The 19,971-nt window shown below is 43.8% G+C and overlaps 1 protein-coding gene across 1 annotated transcript in view; it reads right to left on the bottom strand.

Moving 5' to 3' along the window:
- Positions 1-4,996, bottom strand: part of PAK5 (p21 (RAC1) activated kinase 5) — a 39,472-nt gene extending 34,476 nt beyond the window's left edge. Inside the window, exon 1 of the mRNA XM_075148195.1 lies at positions 4,793-4,996. Coding sequence (XP_075004296.1) covers positions 4,793-4,996 — 204 coding nt within the window. The remainder of the gene's footprint in view (positions 1-4,792) is intronic.
- Between the last annotated feature and the right edge of the window lie 14,975 nt (positions 4,997-19,971).

The raw sequence follows: 19,971 nt of genomic DNA, 5'->3' as shown, positions 1-19,971 counted from the left end.
TGAACAGCTCTTTATTTCTAAATCCCCCTTTTCCTGGTCAGGCATTTCCCCTGTGCAATTCCAGGCGGGAGGAGAGGGCTGGGGTTATCTAATGAGAGCCGGACATTTCTGACTGCTCAAGCCCAGCCAAGGACCCCTGCTCATCTCTTCTCTTTGAGGTCCTTGGCCACTCAGCACTGCTGTGCAAGGCTCTGTGCAAATGCTCGGTGTCCTCCATCTAAGCAAGGAAAGCACGTAAATGTAGGGGAAAAATGACACCTTAAATGAGGCTTGAATTTCATTGCTGGAAATACTTTAAGAGGCCAAATAGGATGGGGAAGAGAAATACCTGCTTTTCCTTCTGTCAACATGCACAGTAAACAGAAGCTTTGATTTTCGTGTCAGAGCTATTAAAAGGGCCACGACCAGTAACTCATTTTCTGACTGTTTTTTCCCTGTGTAATAGAGAGGCTGAAATATAGCAGTAGAAGCTTAGAAAGGTTTTAAAGATTACAGTTAACTCGCCAGTATCGGGGTCAATGTCTGAGAGGCAGAAGTGAGAAAAACAAAAACTATTAAGACAGAACATATAGATTAGAACACTGAAACATGAGGATGAAAGAGAGAGAGAAAAGCCAGTGACCCTGTGGTCTGTCCCCTACAGAAATTCTCTGCCCTGCAACACCCACACACTGCAGGACACCAGGTAAATGAACTGCCACAGGTTAATGGCACAATTAATGTGCATCTCAAATTAATGTGTATCTCAGCCCAGCCGTGGGGCATTCAAGGGCATTTTGGTGAAGTGATAGAAAGGATGTTGTTTTCTCTACTTTTAAGGCAGCTCAACCCACATGGCACAGAAGAGGCTCCTTCCATTTTGCTGACAATATAGCATCGATGTCAAGCTGAGGATCTCGCTCTGCCTTTGCTGGCTGACACTGACCCCTCTGCATCGCCGAGCTGTGCTAATGCTCATCTCGGTGCATGTCAGATACCATGGGGCAGCGAAAGCTCTCATCCTCTTACACCCTGTGTTTTCAAGGGAAGAAAATGGGGGACAAAATTCAGGAAACCTGTGAAATTCCACCACATGAGCATGGTTGGATTTCTTGCGATGTTCTCAGGGGAGAAGGACATGTGGAGGTCCCAGCAGGAAGGATTCAGTCCTCTTGATGCCTCTATGTATTTGGCCACCCTAATGCTCACAGCCACGTCCCTCCTTACTTAAGGACAAGCCCACCACCATGTCATCCTCAAGTCAGGTACCTTGATCTTGCTGACGATGTGGATCGGTGAGACTATCCAAAGCATCAACAAAAGCAAAGCGACGGAGGCTTCACGCATGTACCAGCACAGACAACTGAAGAATAACCCCAGTGTGGTGTTTTTTCAGAAACAAATGGCATTTTTTCCTCCAGTAACTGACAGAAGTGAGGATGCTCAGCTGTTTGCTGCACTGGGAAACATGAGAAGGGATCTTAACAAGTCTTCAGTGCCATCCTGCTCCCACTGACAGCAGCAGACATTCAAGCATCTTAACGGAGCATCTTTACAAAGCCAATGCTAAGCTCTTTTGGCAAAAATCCCCAAAATAAGGGTTCTGGTGTTTGTTTTCCTAATATTTTGAGCAGAGCTGAGAAACAATGAAGAATGAGTTTTGCTGCCTAAGGACAATGCATTTACTTAGTTATTGATTCTGAAGCTTTCCAAAAATCAAAGGCTGGCAACAAATTGAAGCTCCTGTGTAGCGTGACAGTGATGACAGGCCAAGCATATTGTGGTCTGAGGGCAAACACGCAAACCATGAGCTCCAGGTACACACGGGACAACTACAAAGTACTGAAGCAAGAGGACCGAGAGGCCTGGCATCAGGATCTCAGACTTCATTAAGCCTATTTTAAGTATAGGAAGACACAGATGGTTCACATTTTTCATGCAGAGATGTTTCCAGTGAAAAATCAGCCTTTTTTTCAAACCCCCCTGTCTCCACACCCCAAACCTATCAAGATCACTGTCGCTTTCTATTTTTCATGAAATTTTCTGCCGTGTTTTACTGACTCATGTCAGGATTTGAAATACACAATACTCTGCTGGTATCTGGGTCACCCACACCGAGAAGGGGAATCCCATTATTGTCTCTCCTCATACTTGAAATGAATGAATTTGTACAGTCAGCTCAGGTTCGGATTCAAACGCTGATATTACCATGACAAGCCGAAGCCACTTGCGTGCAAAAGCACTACAAGCCTTTCATCCCAGCCAACGCAGAGGCAGGGCAATGACATCCCCCAGGATATTTGGGAGCCCAGGGCGCTGCCTCTTCATCATTGCTGCTGCTGCCTTTGAATATAGATGGAGCAGTGAGAATATTTATCGTTTCTTGGTTTTACCCAAAGGGATACACTATGTACCATCAGATCCTATCTGCTTTGCAGACTGAGAAACCAGCAAACACCACGAACTGGTAAAGCTGCAAAACCTACAGAAGTCAAGAAAAAGTCTTTCCCTTCCTCCGCTTCAGCTTTGGGTGAAGCCCAAAGCAAGCAAACACCAGTTTTGTCTCAAAAACAAGAAATCGTGCTCTCAAAGTCTACCTCTATGATCTGTGCTACTCTTTAGTCGCACAGGAGCACCTATTAGCAGGAACACTTCTGCCTCACACCATATGGGTAGTCAATACTGAAGTAATTAAACAGAGAACAGATTTAGGAGAGCAGAATAGCGGAGCTATTACAGAGCTGCTGTATGAGCTGAAACCACGGCACAAACTGACCCTGGCCAAATACCTCAGCCTGACTTAATACTGTGACTCAGGACACAATTATGAATCTTCCGCTACACCTCAGTGCATTCACAAGTGTGTTAATTAAACTATCAACTGCTGGGTGGAAAAGAGAAAAGCTGTAAACAATATTGAGATCTCGGAACTTTTGGTTCCTATCTTCACGAACTGCAAGTGTATTTCAAATCTTCAGTTCTCACTGAAGTTATGAAATCCTCAGTGCCCAAATAACCTGCAGAAAATCCTTCCTGCGGGTCCCTCCACAGATGAGCTTGTTTGTGCTCAGCCCCATGGCCACTGCCGAGATGGGTACCAGGTTGCAGGCATCCTGTCCCCGGGACACACATCCTGGGAAGATGTCGTGGGATGCACGGCTGCATCAAGGACCAGCATGGCCCAAGGCTACACCTGAAGAATGAGCTCGGCTTGGGACCTGCATTTTGGCTCCTAGTCCCAGCCTCTTCTTGGGACAGGATGGCTTAGTTCAGAAGCGCATCCCTGGTATATGCACATATATGGACCCCTGATACATAGACATACGTAGATCTCTGATACACAGACAGAAAAGCAAGAATTGAAAATTTCTCAGAAACAACTGACAGTGATCTTCTCCACTTCAATATGCGGCAATTACTCATTTGGGGCTTGATCCTTCACACCCCACGGTGTGTATTGCTTCAATGGGACTCTGCACAAGAACCAAGCTATGCATGTGTCAATTTGCAGGCTGAGACCCAGAGTCGTATTGCCTGTATGGTGCTGAGAAAGCCAATACATTTTAAAACTTTTTTAGCTTATGGATTTATGGCTCCAGAACTGCAGAAAAGAGATGGTACTGCTGTAAGATAGTAAACTGATTTTTTTTTTCATTTTAAAACATCATTATGCAGGGATATTTTTGGTGTTAAGGAGGGCTGTGGAACAAAGTTGTTCTCTTCCCCTAGCAGGAAAAGGTTTGCCCTCTTTTTCCCTCATTATTCTGGATCTCTATTATACAGTAAGATAAGTTATTACAGCAAAAAATCAAGACTTTGGTTTTATCCCCCTCGTCCTGATCAGCAACACCCAGCAGTCCTGATCAGCAAGTGACGAGTGTCCTTCAGGAGCAGGCAGTAAATGTAAATTTAGCAAAGAGCACTTATCAAATATAAACACAGGGTCTGTGCTCTCGGGATTATCTGATTTTCCCTTGCTGCAGAAAAATCCATGTGAAAATGAAATACTAAATTTATTTTGCAGCTGCATGACGGCGAGATATACATGGCTGGCGGGGTATAGGCTACCACCAGCACACAAGTGCAATTTACTGGGATGTTAGGATGTGCAATCCCAGAAACACTGCTAAATCAGGGCAAATTTGTCTACCGGAATCCTGAGCCTCTAAGGATGGGGATCCCAGAGCCGCACTGGAGCATTGTCCAGTGCTGCTCTACCCTCCGAGCCAGGTTTTTCCGCCAGCTGTCCAGTGTGAACGTCCCAAGCCACAGCCTGGGGCTGTCTCCCCTCATTTTACCACCCGGTGAGGAGCTCAGCTCCATCACCTGTGTTACCCCTTTCAGGCAGCGGCGGGTGGCAATGAGATCCCTCCCCGAGCTCCTTGCCTGGCTGAACAAGCAATTTAATTTTTTTCCTTTGGTGTACTTTTCCCTCTCTCCCTTGCTCCAAACTGCCTTTGCCTAAAGCACCGTTCTTAAATTAATTATCAAGGAGCTTTATGCTGCAGAGGAGCATCGTTTTGGTCCTCCAGTGGGACTTGTGGATTCTCCTTCTGCAGCCCGGGGGCGTGAAGGCACGGTCCCTGCAAGACCCATGACTCACACTCTTCTGAGACATTTGTACAAGTTTTATACATGTAACTATTTTTCCTTGCAGCTCTACTATTAAATATTTGGATTTGCAGCTCTCTCTGTACTTGCACACTTCCCAGCCGTGCCTGCCTCCCGGGACAGCCACTACTGCTATTACTTCATTAAGGTTACATGCAATTAAAGGTAGGTTAGGAAATTCAAAGGTGACTTTGCACGATACCTTCATAGGCGCGAGCTGGATGGGAGTGATGCATGAGGGATCCACCATAGGCTTTGGCCTGTTTGCCGTGTCCGCCAGCAAGCTGTGCCACTGCTGAGGTAGTCCTGTGAACTTCTGCTCCCGGTGGTCAAAGCCAGTGTGAACCCGATGCTCGAAGTTAGAGGGCCCAGAAATTTCAAGCCTTTTCTTCTTCTTTCCGAACATGGTGGAAAAATCTGGAGAAGTCACAGGCACACAGGAAAGAAAAGAAAAGGAAAAAAAAAACATCTTTATGCTTTGTTGCAACTTGCAGCCATTCCCTCTACTGCACAGATAATTTTAATGATGTTATTAGCCAAATACCTATATGAACTTTACTCCACACATACTGTCTTTGAGATCTATGCAAGGAAAGCACTTATCTGACCTCCTCTCACAGGATCTGAGATTTTTAAGAAATTAACCCAGTCTCTAATCTATATATATTCATGATACCTTATGAAACAAGGAAATGCCTCTCTCTATGGAGAGAAAGCCCCAGGTCCTACTTTCTACTCCTCCCTCTGCTGTCTGCTCCTTCTGCAAGTTGCGTCCCGTGAAAGCTCACAGCCCTGAGCAATACCAGCAGCAGCGTATGGCTTTGCTCAGAGGACAGTACACGGTGTAAGTGGCGAACCGTGCGCAGACACGCCACAAAGGCAAATGCATACACAGCTTTGCATCTTAAATCTATACGCCAGATCTTGATGAAAAGACAACCCATCCCAGCTAAGAGCCTGGCCCCGCTACGTTCATATCTAGTTCTCAGCCACAGCAGTTAAAGGGGGATTTACTCCTATGCCATTTCAGCGATGCAAATAGACAGAGAGCTCAGATCTAATTCCAACCTGGTCTAAGGGCCTTCATCTGCATTCGTAAAGGGTCCTGCTTTAGAAGAGTATCAGCTGCTACAATCATCTTATTTACATAGCGTGACTTCTCCTTCGGGAGAGAAACAATTTACTGTGAGAGAGCCACAAGCCCGAAGCACCTGGGTTTATGCCTGGGTGGGTGCAGCTCACTGGCTCCTGGCCAGCAGCAGGTGGGATTCATTACAGCAACAGCCCTACTCCTTTTAAGGTCCAGGAGGAAGGAGCAGCTCCTTTGGTCTTTGTGCAGGTGGTGTGGAGAAGGCAGAGGAGTCCCTCCAACGCTGTGCAAGCAAGGAACTGGAGGCTGTTGGAGGAAACGTGACCTTCCCAGCTCGTGTATCACTGGATAGACCTGGGCTGAGCTGGCTGCCTGGTAAAGCTAATTGTTACAGCACTTACTCTACAGAAAGTGAGTGTTTTGGTCAACTATTTAGTTGTTATTTCCTGACAAGAGTGGGTTTGTTTGCTTTCCTCCTATCTGCTCTGCCCCTCCTGAGGAGCCTGGGGCAGGCAGCAGGAGGGTTTGCAGGGCACTCAGGGAGCATGGGCAAATAGCTGGGGCAAGAGAGGTTTCAGAGGCAAAGCGGAAGGAGGCATGAACTGCAAGCTGAAAGGGATGAAGGTATTTGCTCACTCTATTGGCATAGGAAATAGCCAATACACTCACAATCTGGATTAACTCTTGGGTTTGGTGGGTCCCACCTTACAACGAAGTGGAGCCTAATGATTATATTGAGGCAAGTCTAGAAATGACTTTCTGAAGGACTCCAGAAACCTACCCATAAGGCAAGGAGAAATTCCTGGTCCCAGGGAAACAGATAGAGGTCCTGTTGCTTTTCAGTGAAATACTGTCCTGCCCTGGAAAAGTCCTCTGCCTGCTTTCTGCTGTCTCAAAATAGTCCTCCACCTTGATCTCATGGTTGTTTCAAGCAGGGCTCGGTAAGCCCTTGAGCAGCATCTGCCTGAAATAGCAACTGGGTGAGGAAGCCAGCTCTATAAAACCTCTTATATCACAGGAGAGACTCAGCTGTAAAGCTGCTGTCCTGACTTTATGATTCTGGAGGTAGAGGGGAGAAGCTCAAGGAAGAAAATACAGCTGCATTGCTGCTGCAAAAAAAGATGGGATGATAAATCAGGTATTTATTCTACCCTCATTCCCCTTTACTGGTTTATTTAAAGATCAGATCCATTATTTGAAAATTGATTGCTGGCTGCTTTATAAATCCCCCCTGTGTGTTTGCAAGTGATTATGTCTCCCTTGTGCCTATTTTCTTTAGACAGAGTAGACCTGCTCCTGTTGGCCTTTCTTCACAGGTCTCATCTTCCACAGCTTCCTCTGGCTTTGCTTCTCCTCTGAACTCCCTCCAAATCTCCTGTCCTTTTGACAGTCTCTCTCCATCTCTGTTAACTCTGGTATCTACCTCTCCTGCAACCTCTTACGATTGCCTTGCTATCTAGCCCTTTTTCTACTTCCAACATTGTGATCTTGTTATTTTTAATGTCAGTGGCATGTCAGGTACCTTGTGGCACTTGCAGAAGTGTTTCCAGCCTAACCCAAAGCTGTCATGGTTGGTCTCAGGTCAAAGACTGTTTATTTTCAAGGCTCAAACAGAAGCAGCTGGGAGTTTGGGTAGTAGCTTGTATTCACTGCTCATCTGCAGGGCTCCACAAATCGCAGCCGGCTGCAGATCAATGGCACTGGATTGATTTCATTCGCCCTTTGGGATGTGAATCTATGAGACCTATTGGAGTCACATTTTAAGCCATCAGCTCCAGACATGTACTTCTTCATCTGATCAATGCCAGTACTTGCAGGGTTTCCCGCTGCACTTGCACCCTAATGCAGCTGTTGGATGCTTGAAGTCCTCCAGAGCCCCAAACAACATCAGATAAATAAAAGCGCATCAGCTGGCATACTGTATATTGCCTTTTTAAAAATATACAGCAGATTCATTCAACAAGATATTACTCTTCTGTTTTTAAATTGCTCTTTGATATATTGCGCTCTCTTGTTTTAATACTATTGCATCTAGAAGCAAATGTGAAATTTGGCCCAGCGGGACCTTTACTTTCTCAGAAGAGTATTTTAGTCTCAAACCTGATGCCAATGCCACGTTTTTGCATGGGGATTGTGTCTGAGGCCTGGGCAGTGGGACTTGCTGCCCTCTTTTGACTGAAGCGCCTGCTTAGATCAGCTTAAATTGACCATGAAGCTATAGCAGGAGAGAGAGAGTAATACCGGCACCTCGCACAGCAAGGGATGGATTCAGCCATGCGGGCAAATGCACAAATGCTATGCATCTTGGTGGCCGGAGAACATCCCCTGTGGGGCTGTGCCTGTGAAAGGTGACTGGGAAACCTGGCTGATGGTGGTCTCAGACCCATGGGAGCAGGGTAGGACTTTCCCCGTGGCCACCTGGCCCAGCTCTGCAAATGGTCTCTTGGTGCTACTGAAAGGAACAAAGCCTTGACTGGCTCTTAAGGGTATCAATAATAAATGCTGTGCACTGCTGCTTTGCTTCATCAGCCAGCAAGGTCTCCCCGTTTCACTGCAAAACAAAGCTGACCTCTCCTTACTGTGGTCCCTCTAAATAACTCTAATTAATATACACAACAATCACAAACTTCATTTGCCCTGATTTCTCCCCAAGAATGGGAATGATGCTACTTGTTTTCCTTAGCTGTCTGAGGATGTGGGTTTGGGGCTGCCAAGGCAGTGAAACCTACTGCTCCTGGCTTGTAAGAGCCCTGGTTCAGTCCCTAACAAGGTGCTTCTCCTTAGACCTCAAAAAGGAGGGACCATTTAATCTCTCTGCCACAGCTTTATTGACAGGATACAAAAAATAAAGCATTTACTCATTTAATCAGGTGTGGAAGGAGAAAACATCCTGGACAAGTGAATAAATGAGAAAGGTACCTCTCATTCCTAAAACAATTTGATAAGCCTTGGAGAGCTAAATGCTTTGAAGAGAAATGATGGACCTCTCCAGTTCCCTAGGATGCCAGATAGTACATATACAACATAAATGTTATGAAATGTCTATTAAGAGCACAAATGCATTTTTTTAAAAAAGAAGTTCCTTCAGGCATCTATCCATCCTCTGTCATGCAAAACGGCAAGTTTCTTGCAGTTGTTAAGAAACCCTAATTTCCTAATGGGATTAGTTAGGAAAACATCCCACAGACAACAGGGCAATTGCCTGCATTTAGCGGAGGCAAAGGGAGGTAAGTGGCTGTGGGGCACCCTCACCCGACCCTCCCCGTGCCAGGGCGCTCGCCCTTAACTTAATTCCTCCTGACAGCCTCCAACGTACTCCTGATCGTGCCAGGTCTCTCAGCAAATGCCATCTCTCAGTCCAGCTCCTCCTGTGCTCACCCTCACAGAATGAAAGGAAATGAGGTACCGTACTCCTAATTTGTTGCTATTTTTGTGGGGATAAGCACAACCAGGATGTCTGTCCTCTACTTGCATGTGCTTTGCCAATGAATAGTCTGGCTGGTTTCAACACCACATACGTGGCACAAGGTGATACTCAACACGAGGGGGTTGGGGGAGCCTGTCCTAACAATAGTTACTATTGATGGCAGTGGACTTGAGCTAGCTCTGGGGGGAAAAAAAACAGGACTCATCATTATGTGGCTTCAATGGGGTATTTCTGTAGAAAGACTTATCCTTATGCTGAAATGATGTAGCACATTCATTTTGTGTTTATAAATGGGAAGACTGAAGGAGGTAGTCCTTCCGTTGCAAGAAACGAAGAATTTAGTAAGTGTGATGGCATGAGACCAAAAGCAAGTCTGTTCTTAACCGGGGGGAGCTAGGAGAGAAGTCTGTATTCAGCTCAGGGCTGTGGTGCTGAGGGGCTCCTCCAACCCATGGTCCAACCGTGGCACGAGAAAAAAGACAAGGGACTTTCTTTACCAAAGCAATGATGGAAAAAATATGGATGTGACATTTACTGGAGGAAAACACAATACTGGTGGGGAAAATCAGACTATCCTGCTGATGATGGCTGAGTAACCCACAGCAGTGCTGGTCCCAGTGGTGCCATTGGGGAAGAAGGAGTAGCAGGAGAAATGTGTGAGCTGTGCTCTGTAGATACAGCTACTCAAAACCTTTTATAATGGCAGTATTTGTGTTATTCAAGCTTCTGCCCAAGAAAGGAGTACTGCCAGCCCTGCTGGTGCCTGCTGAACAGTCATAACACAGCTCCATCCAGTTGCTGCAGGAACCGAGGTAACGCTGAAAGGGTGCTATCAGGAGCAATCGCTGCATCCTGCACTTAATGCTGTTTACTGTAGTGCCTAACAAATCGAATTGCACGGTAATCAGCACACCCTGCCTGTTAGATCTACACCAGACTTGGCTCCTTTTCATTTCACTCCTTTTCATTTCACTCCTTTCTATGCACAGAAATAATTCACTGAGCACCACAGAGCCATGGACTCCCACACTGGTCCAAACAACAGATCAGGTCCCCACATGCAAAGAAAATTCCCTGTGTCCAAGACACTGCCCGTGCAAGGTGTGGGACACAGACCAGCAAACCTAATCCACTCTGTCAGCTACTGCACCATTGTCGTGCTGCCTCCCAGTCACAAATGAAGGTATTTTTCCAGCAAGAAGCATCCTACAGCCCTACCCTGGAGTAAGAGGGTGGCAGGATTATTTTGGGTGCCGGGGGAGCCCATTCAGGTCCTCCCATGAGGGTGTCTGTGCTCAGGGCAGGATTTCCAGCCATAGCCTTCCCACAAAACGTTAAAGCCTTGCCCAGCTCCTATCCCTGAGCCCACATGCAGAGGTGACAGGTTGCTCTGTTCAGTCTCATACACTTGGCCCCATCCTGGAGTTTTGGTAGGTTGTCCCTTCCCCAGATGTGAGATCAGGGAACACTCAGCGGGACTGATGAACCGAAAAGCTGAAAGTCCAGATTGACGTAAATAGGCTCAAAGAACAAATTTTTGCACTTACAGCATGTAAAACCTGAGGTAGTTGGAATAAAAGGAAAAAAGGATGCCTTCAAGCTTAAAGTTAATAATATTCTGTATCTTTTATGATATCCTAAATAGGAGTAGTCCAGTCAACCCACCAAATAAGAGAGAAGTCTGCTCAACTCTGCCTGGTTTACGGAGTGCCAGGCCCTGTTCCCCATGAAAAAGTCAGAGCTACTTTTTTCTCCCCCTCCCAGTAGCTCTTCTTTTAGCTTAAAAATTAGGGAAGTAGGAAAGGCTTTTTTTTGTCTTGTAATCTTGAAAACTACCAAGGAGTCCCAAGTGCATCTGCAAAGCACTGACAATGGCACTTCCCGCCACAGACTAACACTGAGCAAAGGTCTGTGAAATTCTGCCATACATAAAAACATACAATAACCCCATAAAGTTAGTAACTAGAATAACAAAGTGAGATGGGTATTTTTACTTAAAAATGGAGCTTCTAATGATTGTGTACCATAGCTACGTAAGCCCTATTTTTTTTTTTTATTATAGTATTTCAGCAGCCAGATGCTGTGTCCCACTAACCCAAGGAAATATCTGTGTCCAGCAGAAGCATAACCCAGAGCCGCCTTGGGAAGCCTGCAAGTATTTCTTATGCGCACCTTGCTGCTGCTCGAGCACATGGCTGGGCTGTAAATATTCCCTTGAGAGGGGCTCAGTGTTCATCGTCTACCTCAGCCCAGCAATGTGTTTGCTTTTTAAACAACCAGCAATTAGTTAATTTTCTATTAGGAACCGTTAACGTTAAGTCTGTCGGCCTGTATTTTTTCTGCAGGGATTCCCTGTGGTTCCTTTGCTGAGCAAGCCGCAGCAGAGCCCTTTCCCCTCGGCGACAGGCATGCTATTAGCATCTGGAAGTTGCCTTCGTGCACACTATCACCCGCAAGCCCCGCGCAGAGGGCAGCATCGAGGACTCGAATCCCCCAATGCTCTGTGAAAAGGTATGTTTTCCCCCAAGGCAGCCACACAGCCAAAAAACATTAATAAAATGCTGTATTTTCAAGAACTTTTAAGAAAACTGTTAGAAACACGGATTGCAAAATGGGAGACGGGTGCGGGTTGCTTTCCTTTGATAATTTTTACTTACTAATAACAGTTTTCTGTAGCACAAGGACCTCAATTATTCCCCTCCAGAGCAAACAAAACGCAGTAATACATCATTAGCTTTGCCAGCTTCTGTTCCCGCGCTCTGATTAATTGTAACCTTTCCCGATATTTGATCGTAAATGAAAGAGTATGAATTGAGAAGCACAAATTAAATTAATGTGTCAAGCCAGCTTGCATAGCCAGTACTCCAGATAAATGTGAGCTGGGCTGATATTCAATCTCAAGGAGAAAGCAAATGTCTGGTACGGACTGATGGCAGCATAAATCGCTAAGAAATACTCTGTAAGCGAGAGGTAAAAATGACGTTGGTTCTCCTTCAGCTCACACTGGTGCAACTCCCCGCTGTTGAGGCAAGCAGAAGGAGACCGACACATATCTGCGTATTTATATAGCTATAAAAATGAGGAAAATGCCTAATTTTTTTTTTAATAATAACAACAACAATAGTTTTGTATTTCCTTTTTGTTTGCTTTAAGAATGGTTCTAAGCTTCTCTGTGGGGACCCTCTGCTGCTGGCTGCAATCAGAGCATGAGTTTCCTTTGCAAAAAAAAAAGCGTGCCTTGATTGCAGGCATACATTTTTTTTTTAGAAGAATTTACCTCTATTTTTCTATTTTTAACTGTGCAAATACAGAGAACACTACCCTATTTTTCAGGAGATGAAACAAGAAGCAATACCTGGAAAAGCGGAGCAGACTGAAGGAGAAGCCAGTAAAGTTAATGGAAAAGCTCTTAAAAATGGCACTGGTTTCAGGTCAGGCCTGACACACCACTGTGACTCTGGGACAGAGGAGAAATCCTGTTTGACTTCCCAGATAAGATACTCCTAAATACTTCCCTAACTCCCAGAGGATCTTTCTGGATGTACACGATGGAGATGAATGGGGGCCACCTGCCTGCAGAGCACACTCAAAACCACAGGTAGGTGGGTCCTGCGGTCATGTCTTGTATTCATTCATTCATTTACTGGTCTTATCTAGAGGGAGATCTCGTTACTTCTTTAGATACAAGGTAGTTTCAGACCCCATGAAAGGATATTGTCTGTTTTGTCACGTGGATGGACAACACCAAATGCAGGAGAATACCAGGTTGGTTCATCTGTCTAACTAGAGACTCCGTTTCCCGAGATCCCTGCTTAACCTTCTGCTCTTCTCAATTATGATTTGAGCATTTCAATTTGGGAACAATAAAATAAACCCTCAGAAAACGTTCTGACACACCTACTAATGAATCAAGATGATGATTTTAAACACCGACTCTCTGGCAGGAACAAAAAGGATCTACAAATCCTGAATGAACGAAGTCAGCCCATACAGCCCAAATTTTGAGTCTTCTACCATCCTGCTAAGCTCTTCTACATGTAAATAGTGTCACTGATGAAAAATGAATCACCTGTGACCACACAGTTTTTCCAGACTAACTCTATCTTTTTTTAATTCAAAGAAAGTATACTAATGCATTTTCAATGTGAGGTTTAGGCACCAAAAACTTGACAGTCAATAGGAATCAACTTATTTCCATGGATTTTCAAGGTGCCTTGTATGTTTTTGAAATGTGACAGACTCCTAAGTCATTTAAACGCTATTAAAATACATGCTTTAATCATGGAAAAATATATACTGATGGACTAGACCCCACCAAATAAGCACAAAAACGCCATCCTTCCCAAAGCCCCTCATTTACCCTACGGCATTCTACTCACTTCAACCTTAGGTCAAATCAGCCAATTTTTCAGAGTTCCCATGTCACTGCACAACATAACAAAAATACATTTAAACAATTACAAGCTGTCCAGGACTTGTCATTGTCCACATTTCTTTTCAATCCCACAATACCTTGTTTATGGTTGAAAATGCCTTCATTTGTCACAGCACAGTAGGATGTCTCTTGATAGCTGGCCCATGAGACATATCCAATAGAAATGCACAATGGAATAAAATACAGGAAAAAAAATAATAACAAAAGGCCATGCATGCTTCTAGAGAAATACTAAAAACTGGTACAGAGTGGCCAAACTAGGATTGATGTACTCCAGGGAACAATACTCATTCTTCTTATTGAAAGCTACTCTTGTACGAGGACTCATTTCCACACACTGACTGACATGTGCTTTCCTAATTTAGAAGTCTTGTGATTCCCAGTGGATTTTAATGCTCAGTAATTTTCAGCTGAGTAGCTTAAACGCATGTATTGTAGTCAGTCACTCTCTATTATCTTATACACATGCACACATATATAGCAACATACAGACAGAGGTTCCTGCAGTGAATTAGTCTGCAACAGCTCTGGGCACGTTAAAGAGGGAAAAAATCCCCAAAACCCCACCAACCCCTGGAGGTAACTCAAATCGTTTCTATCCTTAGCAGTTGAAAAGATTCCAGATTTGCAGAAGCAAATAGCCCTTTGGGTGCTCAGCTTGAGCTAATTAATAGTGGACACCCACAGGGAGGGGGTATTAAATAAGGCACCCATTAAATGAGACACCCCAAATCTCAAGCTACTTCTGAAACTTCAAAGCAGTTGCAATATTTTTTTCTGAGTTGATATTAATATTTTCAAATATAGAGTTCTGTATTATAAAGGATGTAGGTACTCTATTTCTATGTCTGAAAGAACTACCCTATTTCTATGTTTTGAATTAGGAAAAAATAATCAGTAAAAGGAAATACTGTCAAGAATGAAAGTAATGATCTATTGGTAGAGAAGAGAGAGTGAGCAGAGAGATCAGGAAAGCCTACAGGAAATATCAAAACCAGAGTTTTGAAACAATATCACTTAATTCTGAACATTAGTATTAGCAAATATCGACATTTCTATAGGTTCGGGTGACTGTAGGGTAAGAACTGCAGGGATACAAAATCATACATCTGTCAAGAGAAAGGACTGAGAAAAGTGGTTGAAAAACACTTGGGAAATTGCTCTGATCCATCATGCACTAGGTCACCCCATCTCTGCGTTTTGGGCCACATCCTCAGCGCGGTCCACTGGCAAAACCTCGGTGAAATAGATGGGTCGGCACCAACCCGCAGCACAGCGAAGAGGGCACTCAGGCATTAAAATTTCTTTTGTTTTTATTTTTGCATGTAAAGATTTAGTTTTAATCATCTAAAACTGAGTTTTCTCCCCAACACTTGATGATGGTTGTACAGCTGGCATTACAAACATACCATTGACCAAAGCGTGTTAGGCTGTGGTAGGGCTTTTTTACAGTCCCAGGAAAGACGAATCACAAGACCATGCTGCTCCTCACAAGTGCCCTGTATTTACTATTGATGTCTCCTGCTAATTTGTAAAAAATAGCTTTTCCTTAAAAAAAAAAGGATGCTAAATGGTTTCCAGGTCTCAAAACCAATTTATCTTGTGCTGGTTGCATCCATGAATATACCAAAACTGCATGGAGAAGGGGCTCTAGGGGGGTTGCCTGCCCCAGCACAGGTTATTTTACAGCACCCAGTGAGTGCCACGGGGCAGGCGGTGACAAGCATGAACGGGACCAGAGGGAGACACCGGCCTGCAACAGCATCACGTGCCACTGAGACACGTTAATAAGATGGGGGCTCTGGAGCCAACCTCTTGCCATAAATTCTCACTGGTATGTTCGCATTTAACACGTTGGTTTTTTCTACAATAATATTAATTGCATTTCTTATTTTACTTCTAAACCAATACAGGTTGTGCTGGCTCTCAGGAATTGCTCTATTACCATAACATTTGTAATAAAGATTGCTTTCCAATGAATGATCAACAGAAACAAATGCTTCCTAATGCATTATTAATGGCAAGCCTCTGATAAGAATATTCTTCAGGATGAAACCAATCTTCTGACCTGTAAGTGTTTACCAAGAAATGGAACAAAATCAGATTATTCAATATGTCAAATATCTTTAAAATGCAAACAAACATGTCTATAGATAAATGTATCCACAGCAAGTGCCTGGGAGATGAAAATCACGCCTGTTTTTATCACTGTGGGTTTCAGGTGATAGTATCAGGTTTTGGTCTGTATCACTCTAACATATAATTGAAGGAAAAATATTTCTGTAGTCTACAATAAATCACAAATGTATAGATTCTACTTTAAATTTTTATTCCTTACATAATTTCTTGTCTTTTTCTCACTCTGCATTGTGCTGAGAAACTGGTTTGAAAGTCAATTCTTACCCTATTATCTATTGAGTTGCTGTCATGCAATACTCGGTTTCCATATTAAAAATGAGAACTGATCTCTTGAAGGGTTTGCTAGAGCTTACTATTTATTACCTCCTTCAGAAAGTTTACCATAAGCTCTTTATACAGAACATTGAATGTTTATAAAGCGATGCCTGCTCAGTCCTCCTCCCTTTGGATCATCCACAACAACCAATAATTGCAACTGAGTAATTCCTCAACACTGATTTTTTCGGAGCTAAGCGACCTTGCCATGCAGACTTTGTATTTTGCCATCTCCAGACATCAGTTTGGAAGTGATGGGTCTCACCTGTTCTCTGTTTAACTGGGAGATAAAGGTTGCAGGGGGAAATGGAGACCCTTTATGCTGTATCTCTGAAACCAATGTGGAAGTTCTGAGATCAGCCACAGAAAAGCAAACAAAAACCATAATATAATGTAAACTGAATGAAAAAACCCACACAGTTTTATCTCTGGGCAATTAGTGCAAATCCAGAAAGATGAATGTTACTCTCAGTTTTTTATTGTTTTTCAGCTTTTAAATGACTAAAATAGAAATGGTTTTTGCAGGTAGGTTTTGAGCAACGGAGAGGTTACTGCATCTCTGAAATGGCCACCATTGCCACCTCCTGAGAGATGATGCTGCAACAGAAAGCAGCTACGATTCCTTCCTTCGGAGGAAGGATGCGCACATGTGAATCACTGCATTTTGCTGGGCCCATCCATATGCCGTTTCTGGGAAGGGCATGTTTTGCCTCTCCAGGATGAAGGGTTTAATCTGAAATGGTCCGAAAGGACACTTCCAGCCTCTCAAAAAACCAAGGAAAGGAGGTTGCCAGTTGACTATGTGACCAGCTAAGATGATTCCCAGAAACCTTGGTCTAGAAACACCAAGAGAAGCTGCCACATGTCCATGTGTATGAGCTGGTTCAGCTTTGAAACTTTTAGACAATTATGTCAACATGCCACTTCTCTCCCAGAAGAAACGCTCCTGCTTGAACAACATGGCATCATCCCTCCCCAGCCCGCAGCCCAGACTGACTGATTTTGCAAGCAGCTCCAAACGAGAATGTTTCGTGGAGAAAACGCCATCGTAACAAGAAGTCTGCGAGAGAAGGCAAGATCTTCTCCAAGTATTTTCTGAGAAATCTTATTTATCGCAGAGGGGGAGATGCTAAGCCTACACAGAGGTGAAGAACTTGGCCATCATCTCTCGGGAATCAACGGCTCATGGCTCCCATCCTGCCAGGGAAATGGTGCTGATGGCCTGCCAGACCCTGAGCCCTCTTTTTATACCTCAGGAAAACACAAATTTAGCATATTTGCATCTGGGATTACAGGTCCTTCTTGAAGTCTTAGCAGCAAAAATACACCATCAATTAGAAAATAATAATTAAAAAAAAAAGACGTCTCTGCATGCCAACTCTGGTTGCATTCACCGCTCTTTCCAGGGGCAGGGAGGTTTGTTCATTCATTCATTCCCTACCCTGTTAAGGAATGACTCCAACAAAGCTGCTGATGCAACTGGGAAAACAAAAGATAAGCTAGGAAAGGGACTGCAAAAAAATGCATTAAGGAAACATGCGTGGTTATGCCGGGTGGTGGAGGCAAAGTTAGCACTCAGTGAAAAAGGGGACTGCAAAGTTCACTGGCTGAGGTAAGAACTAAGTGTGCAGGAGTTCAGATCCTAATGGAAATATTTTCTTACCAGAACAAAATTATTGTTTCTGGTCAAATGAAATATGTTGTCCAACCAAACCTTTCATTTCATTTTCATTATTTTCCTTTTGTTCTTAAATATGGAATAACGTAAAACTTAAAAGCTATTTAAGTTAAAACCCCCCAAATGTCAACTTACATTTTTCCTCAAATTTTTGGACATATGATGCAATACATTACCCAGTATTTTTTGTTTCAGCTGATCTGAAAATTGTCTGTGCTCTGGGTGGGCACCAGAGATGACTTACTGTGTGCTTCATGGGGCAATATAAATGTTTTAGAAAGATGATTTTAAGACGGCCATGATACTCAAATTATTGGAGACAAACGAATGACAATAACATCTTTACAATATACCCCTGTAAGTTAGGCTCTGCGCTCCATGCATGCTACTGACTCAGTCTTCAGCTGCATCCTGGGCACCCACCCTGGCGTGTGTAATGGTGTGCAGTGCCCAGCCTGGACTTCAGCCATACTGGCAATCCTGGTTTTCTAAATTATTTCCAGCTTCTTCAGGATAAAGGTAGGAAGAAGTCCTGAATGGCTTTTAAAATTATTATGCAAAGCATAGTGGGCTGTATAATACCTTTTCCAGTAAAACTCCCTTTTACTACTCTGAAGGTAATGAACCATGTTATTATAACTACTATTTCTCCTTATTACATATAGGCTGGATGTTTTAAATGGAAATAACATCATCTCGTCCCCCTGTGTTTCTTACTTGTGGCGTGTCCTTGAAAGTAACCAATGCTCAGGACGCCAAAAGCTGAAGGCTCAGCTCGCCCACGTATGAGATGTGATATGAATAAATCAGTGCAAAGTCCATGTGAGCTGCTTCTCTCTTGCTAGCCGGGGCTCAGGCTGGAAAAGCTGTATCTGCAGCAGAGCTGCCATGCAGCCTTTAACTACCCATGGTGCCATTTAAAAACATCCGTTCGTTCATCAGTATATTGATTTATTTCTTTAAATGCCAAATATGCAGCTGGGTATTTACAGAGAAATGAAAAAAATGTGTATTTACTATGGTGGCATGACTGTTTGTTTTATAGAGTTTGACTTATTGGCATGGAATTTCAAAACTCAAAGGAAACTCCAAAATTCAAAGAGCTTCACACCTCATCATAAGTGTCACTATCAGACTCGTTAGGGCAAAACCTGCTCCTGCATACCTGATGAGAGCAGAGCTGGGTACCCGCTGCTGTGTGTTTCGTACCTCCCTGGAAGTCATCTTCAAATGCTGTTTATCTGTGCTCTGCTGTAGAGCTGTCTCATTGCAGTCTTGGGCTTTATGGAGCATCATTTGGGTCCCGATTCAACTGTTGTTGGCTTCAGTGGGAGGACTCTGACCCTAGAAATAGCCACTTTGTTCTCTATTTCCCTCTATTGATAGCAGGATGGGAAAAATAACCCTAAATGGTGGCAGCACAGTCAAAAGCAGGGGAGAGGGGGAGTCCAGTTGACTTTATTTGAAAAAGCTTATTTCCTATTCCCTTTCTTTGCAACACAGGCTAGAGGAGATGTTGCTTCCCCTCCTCCCTTTTGCTGCCACTGTCTCCCACGTCTCAGTGGAAATCAAAGTCTCAGCAACTTAAATGTGCCCCTTCATCAATGTTTTCTGAGCCAGTGTTTTGTAAAGCTGGACAGAGACTGACCTGCACATTATCTGCTCTGAATCCAGCCAAGTTTATGTTCATCAGAAAAGGAAAAATAGAGAGAAACTTCCAACTTGGAAAAATCTCTGAGCCAATATTTGTAAATAAAGTCTAATTTAATTACCAATATATGTATTTTCCCAGCTGCCCAACCTTGAAAGAGTACGCTCCTGCTGAGATGAAGCAATCACACTATTTAACATGCAGAATCACTACTCGCCTATCAGCTTATTAATAGGTAGTTTTCTAATTCAGAGGAAAAGGCGAGTTACAGGCAAAGCAGAAGAGCAATAATCTGAACGCGAGCATCTGAAATGCTCCACTGAACTCTACTCCAGGAAACACAAGAAAAGATTTTTTTTCTCCTTTCCCCCCTCTCCGATGACAGCTTTGCAGTGCCGCTGGCATCCATCACATGAGCAGAGGCAAATGCTTCCACACTTGGTAATAATCAGAGCAAGGAAATTATGGATTGGGGGGAGGAGGAACTATGTTTTTTTTTCCTCTTGGCTAAAGACACACTTAAATCTGAAGAGTGCACGAAGGGAACTCAGTAGTAGCTTCCTCCTCCATTTCCACTTTCCGAGCAGAGCCAGGACTCCCTGCAACTCTTCCACGTCACCCGTTTTTCCTGGGCTTTCAGTTTTGC

The sequence above is a fragment of the Calonectris borealis genome, chromosome 3 (assembly GCF_964195595.1).
Source record: "Calonectris borealis chromosome 3, bCalBor7.hap1.2, whole genome shotgun sequence".
NCBI lineage: Eukaryota > Metazoa > Chordata > Aves > Procellariiformes > Procellariidae > Calonectris > Calonectris borealis.
This window is presented reverse-complemented; position numbering and strand designations above follow the sequence as displayed.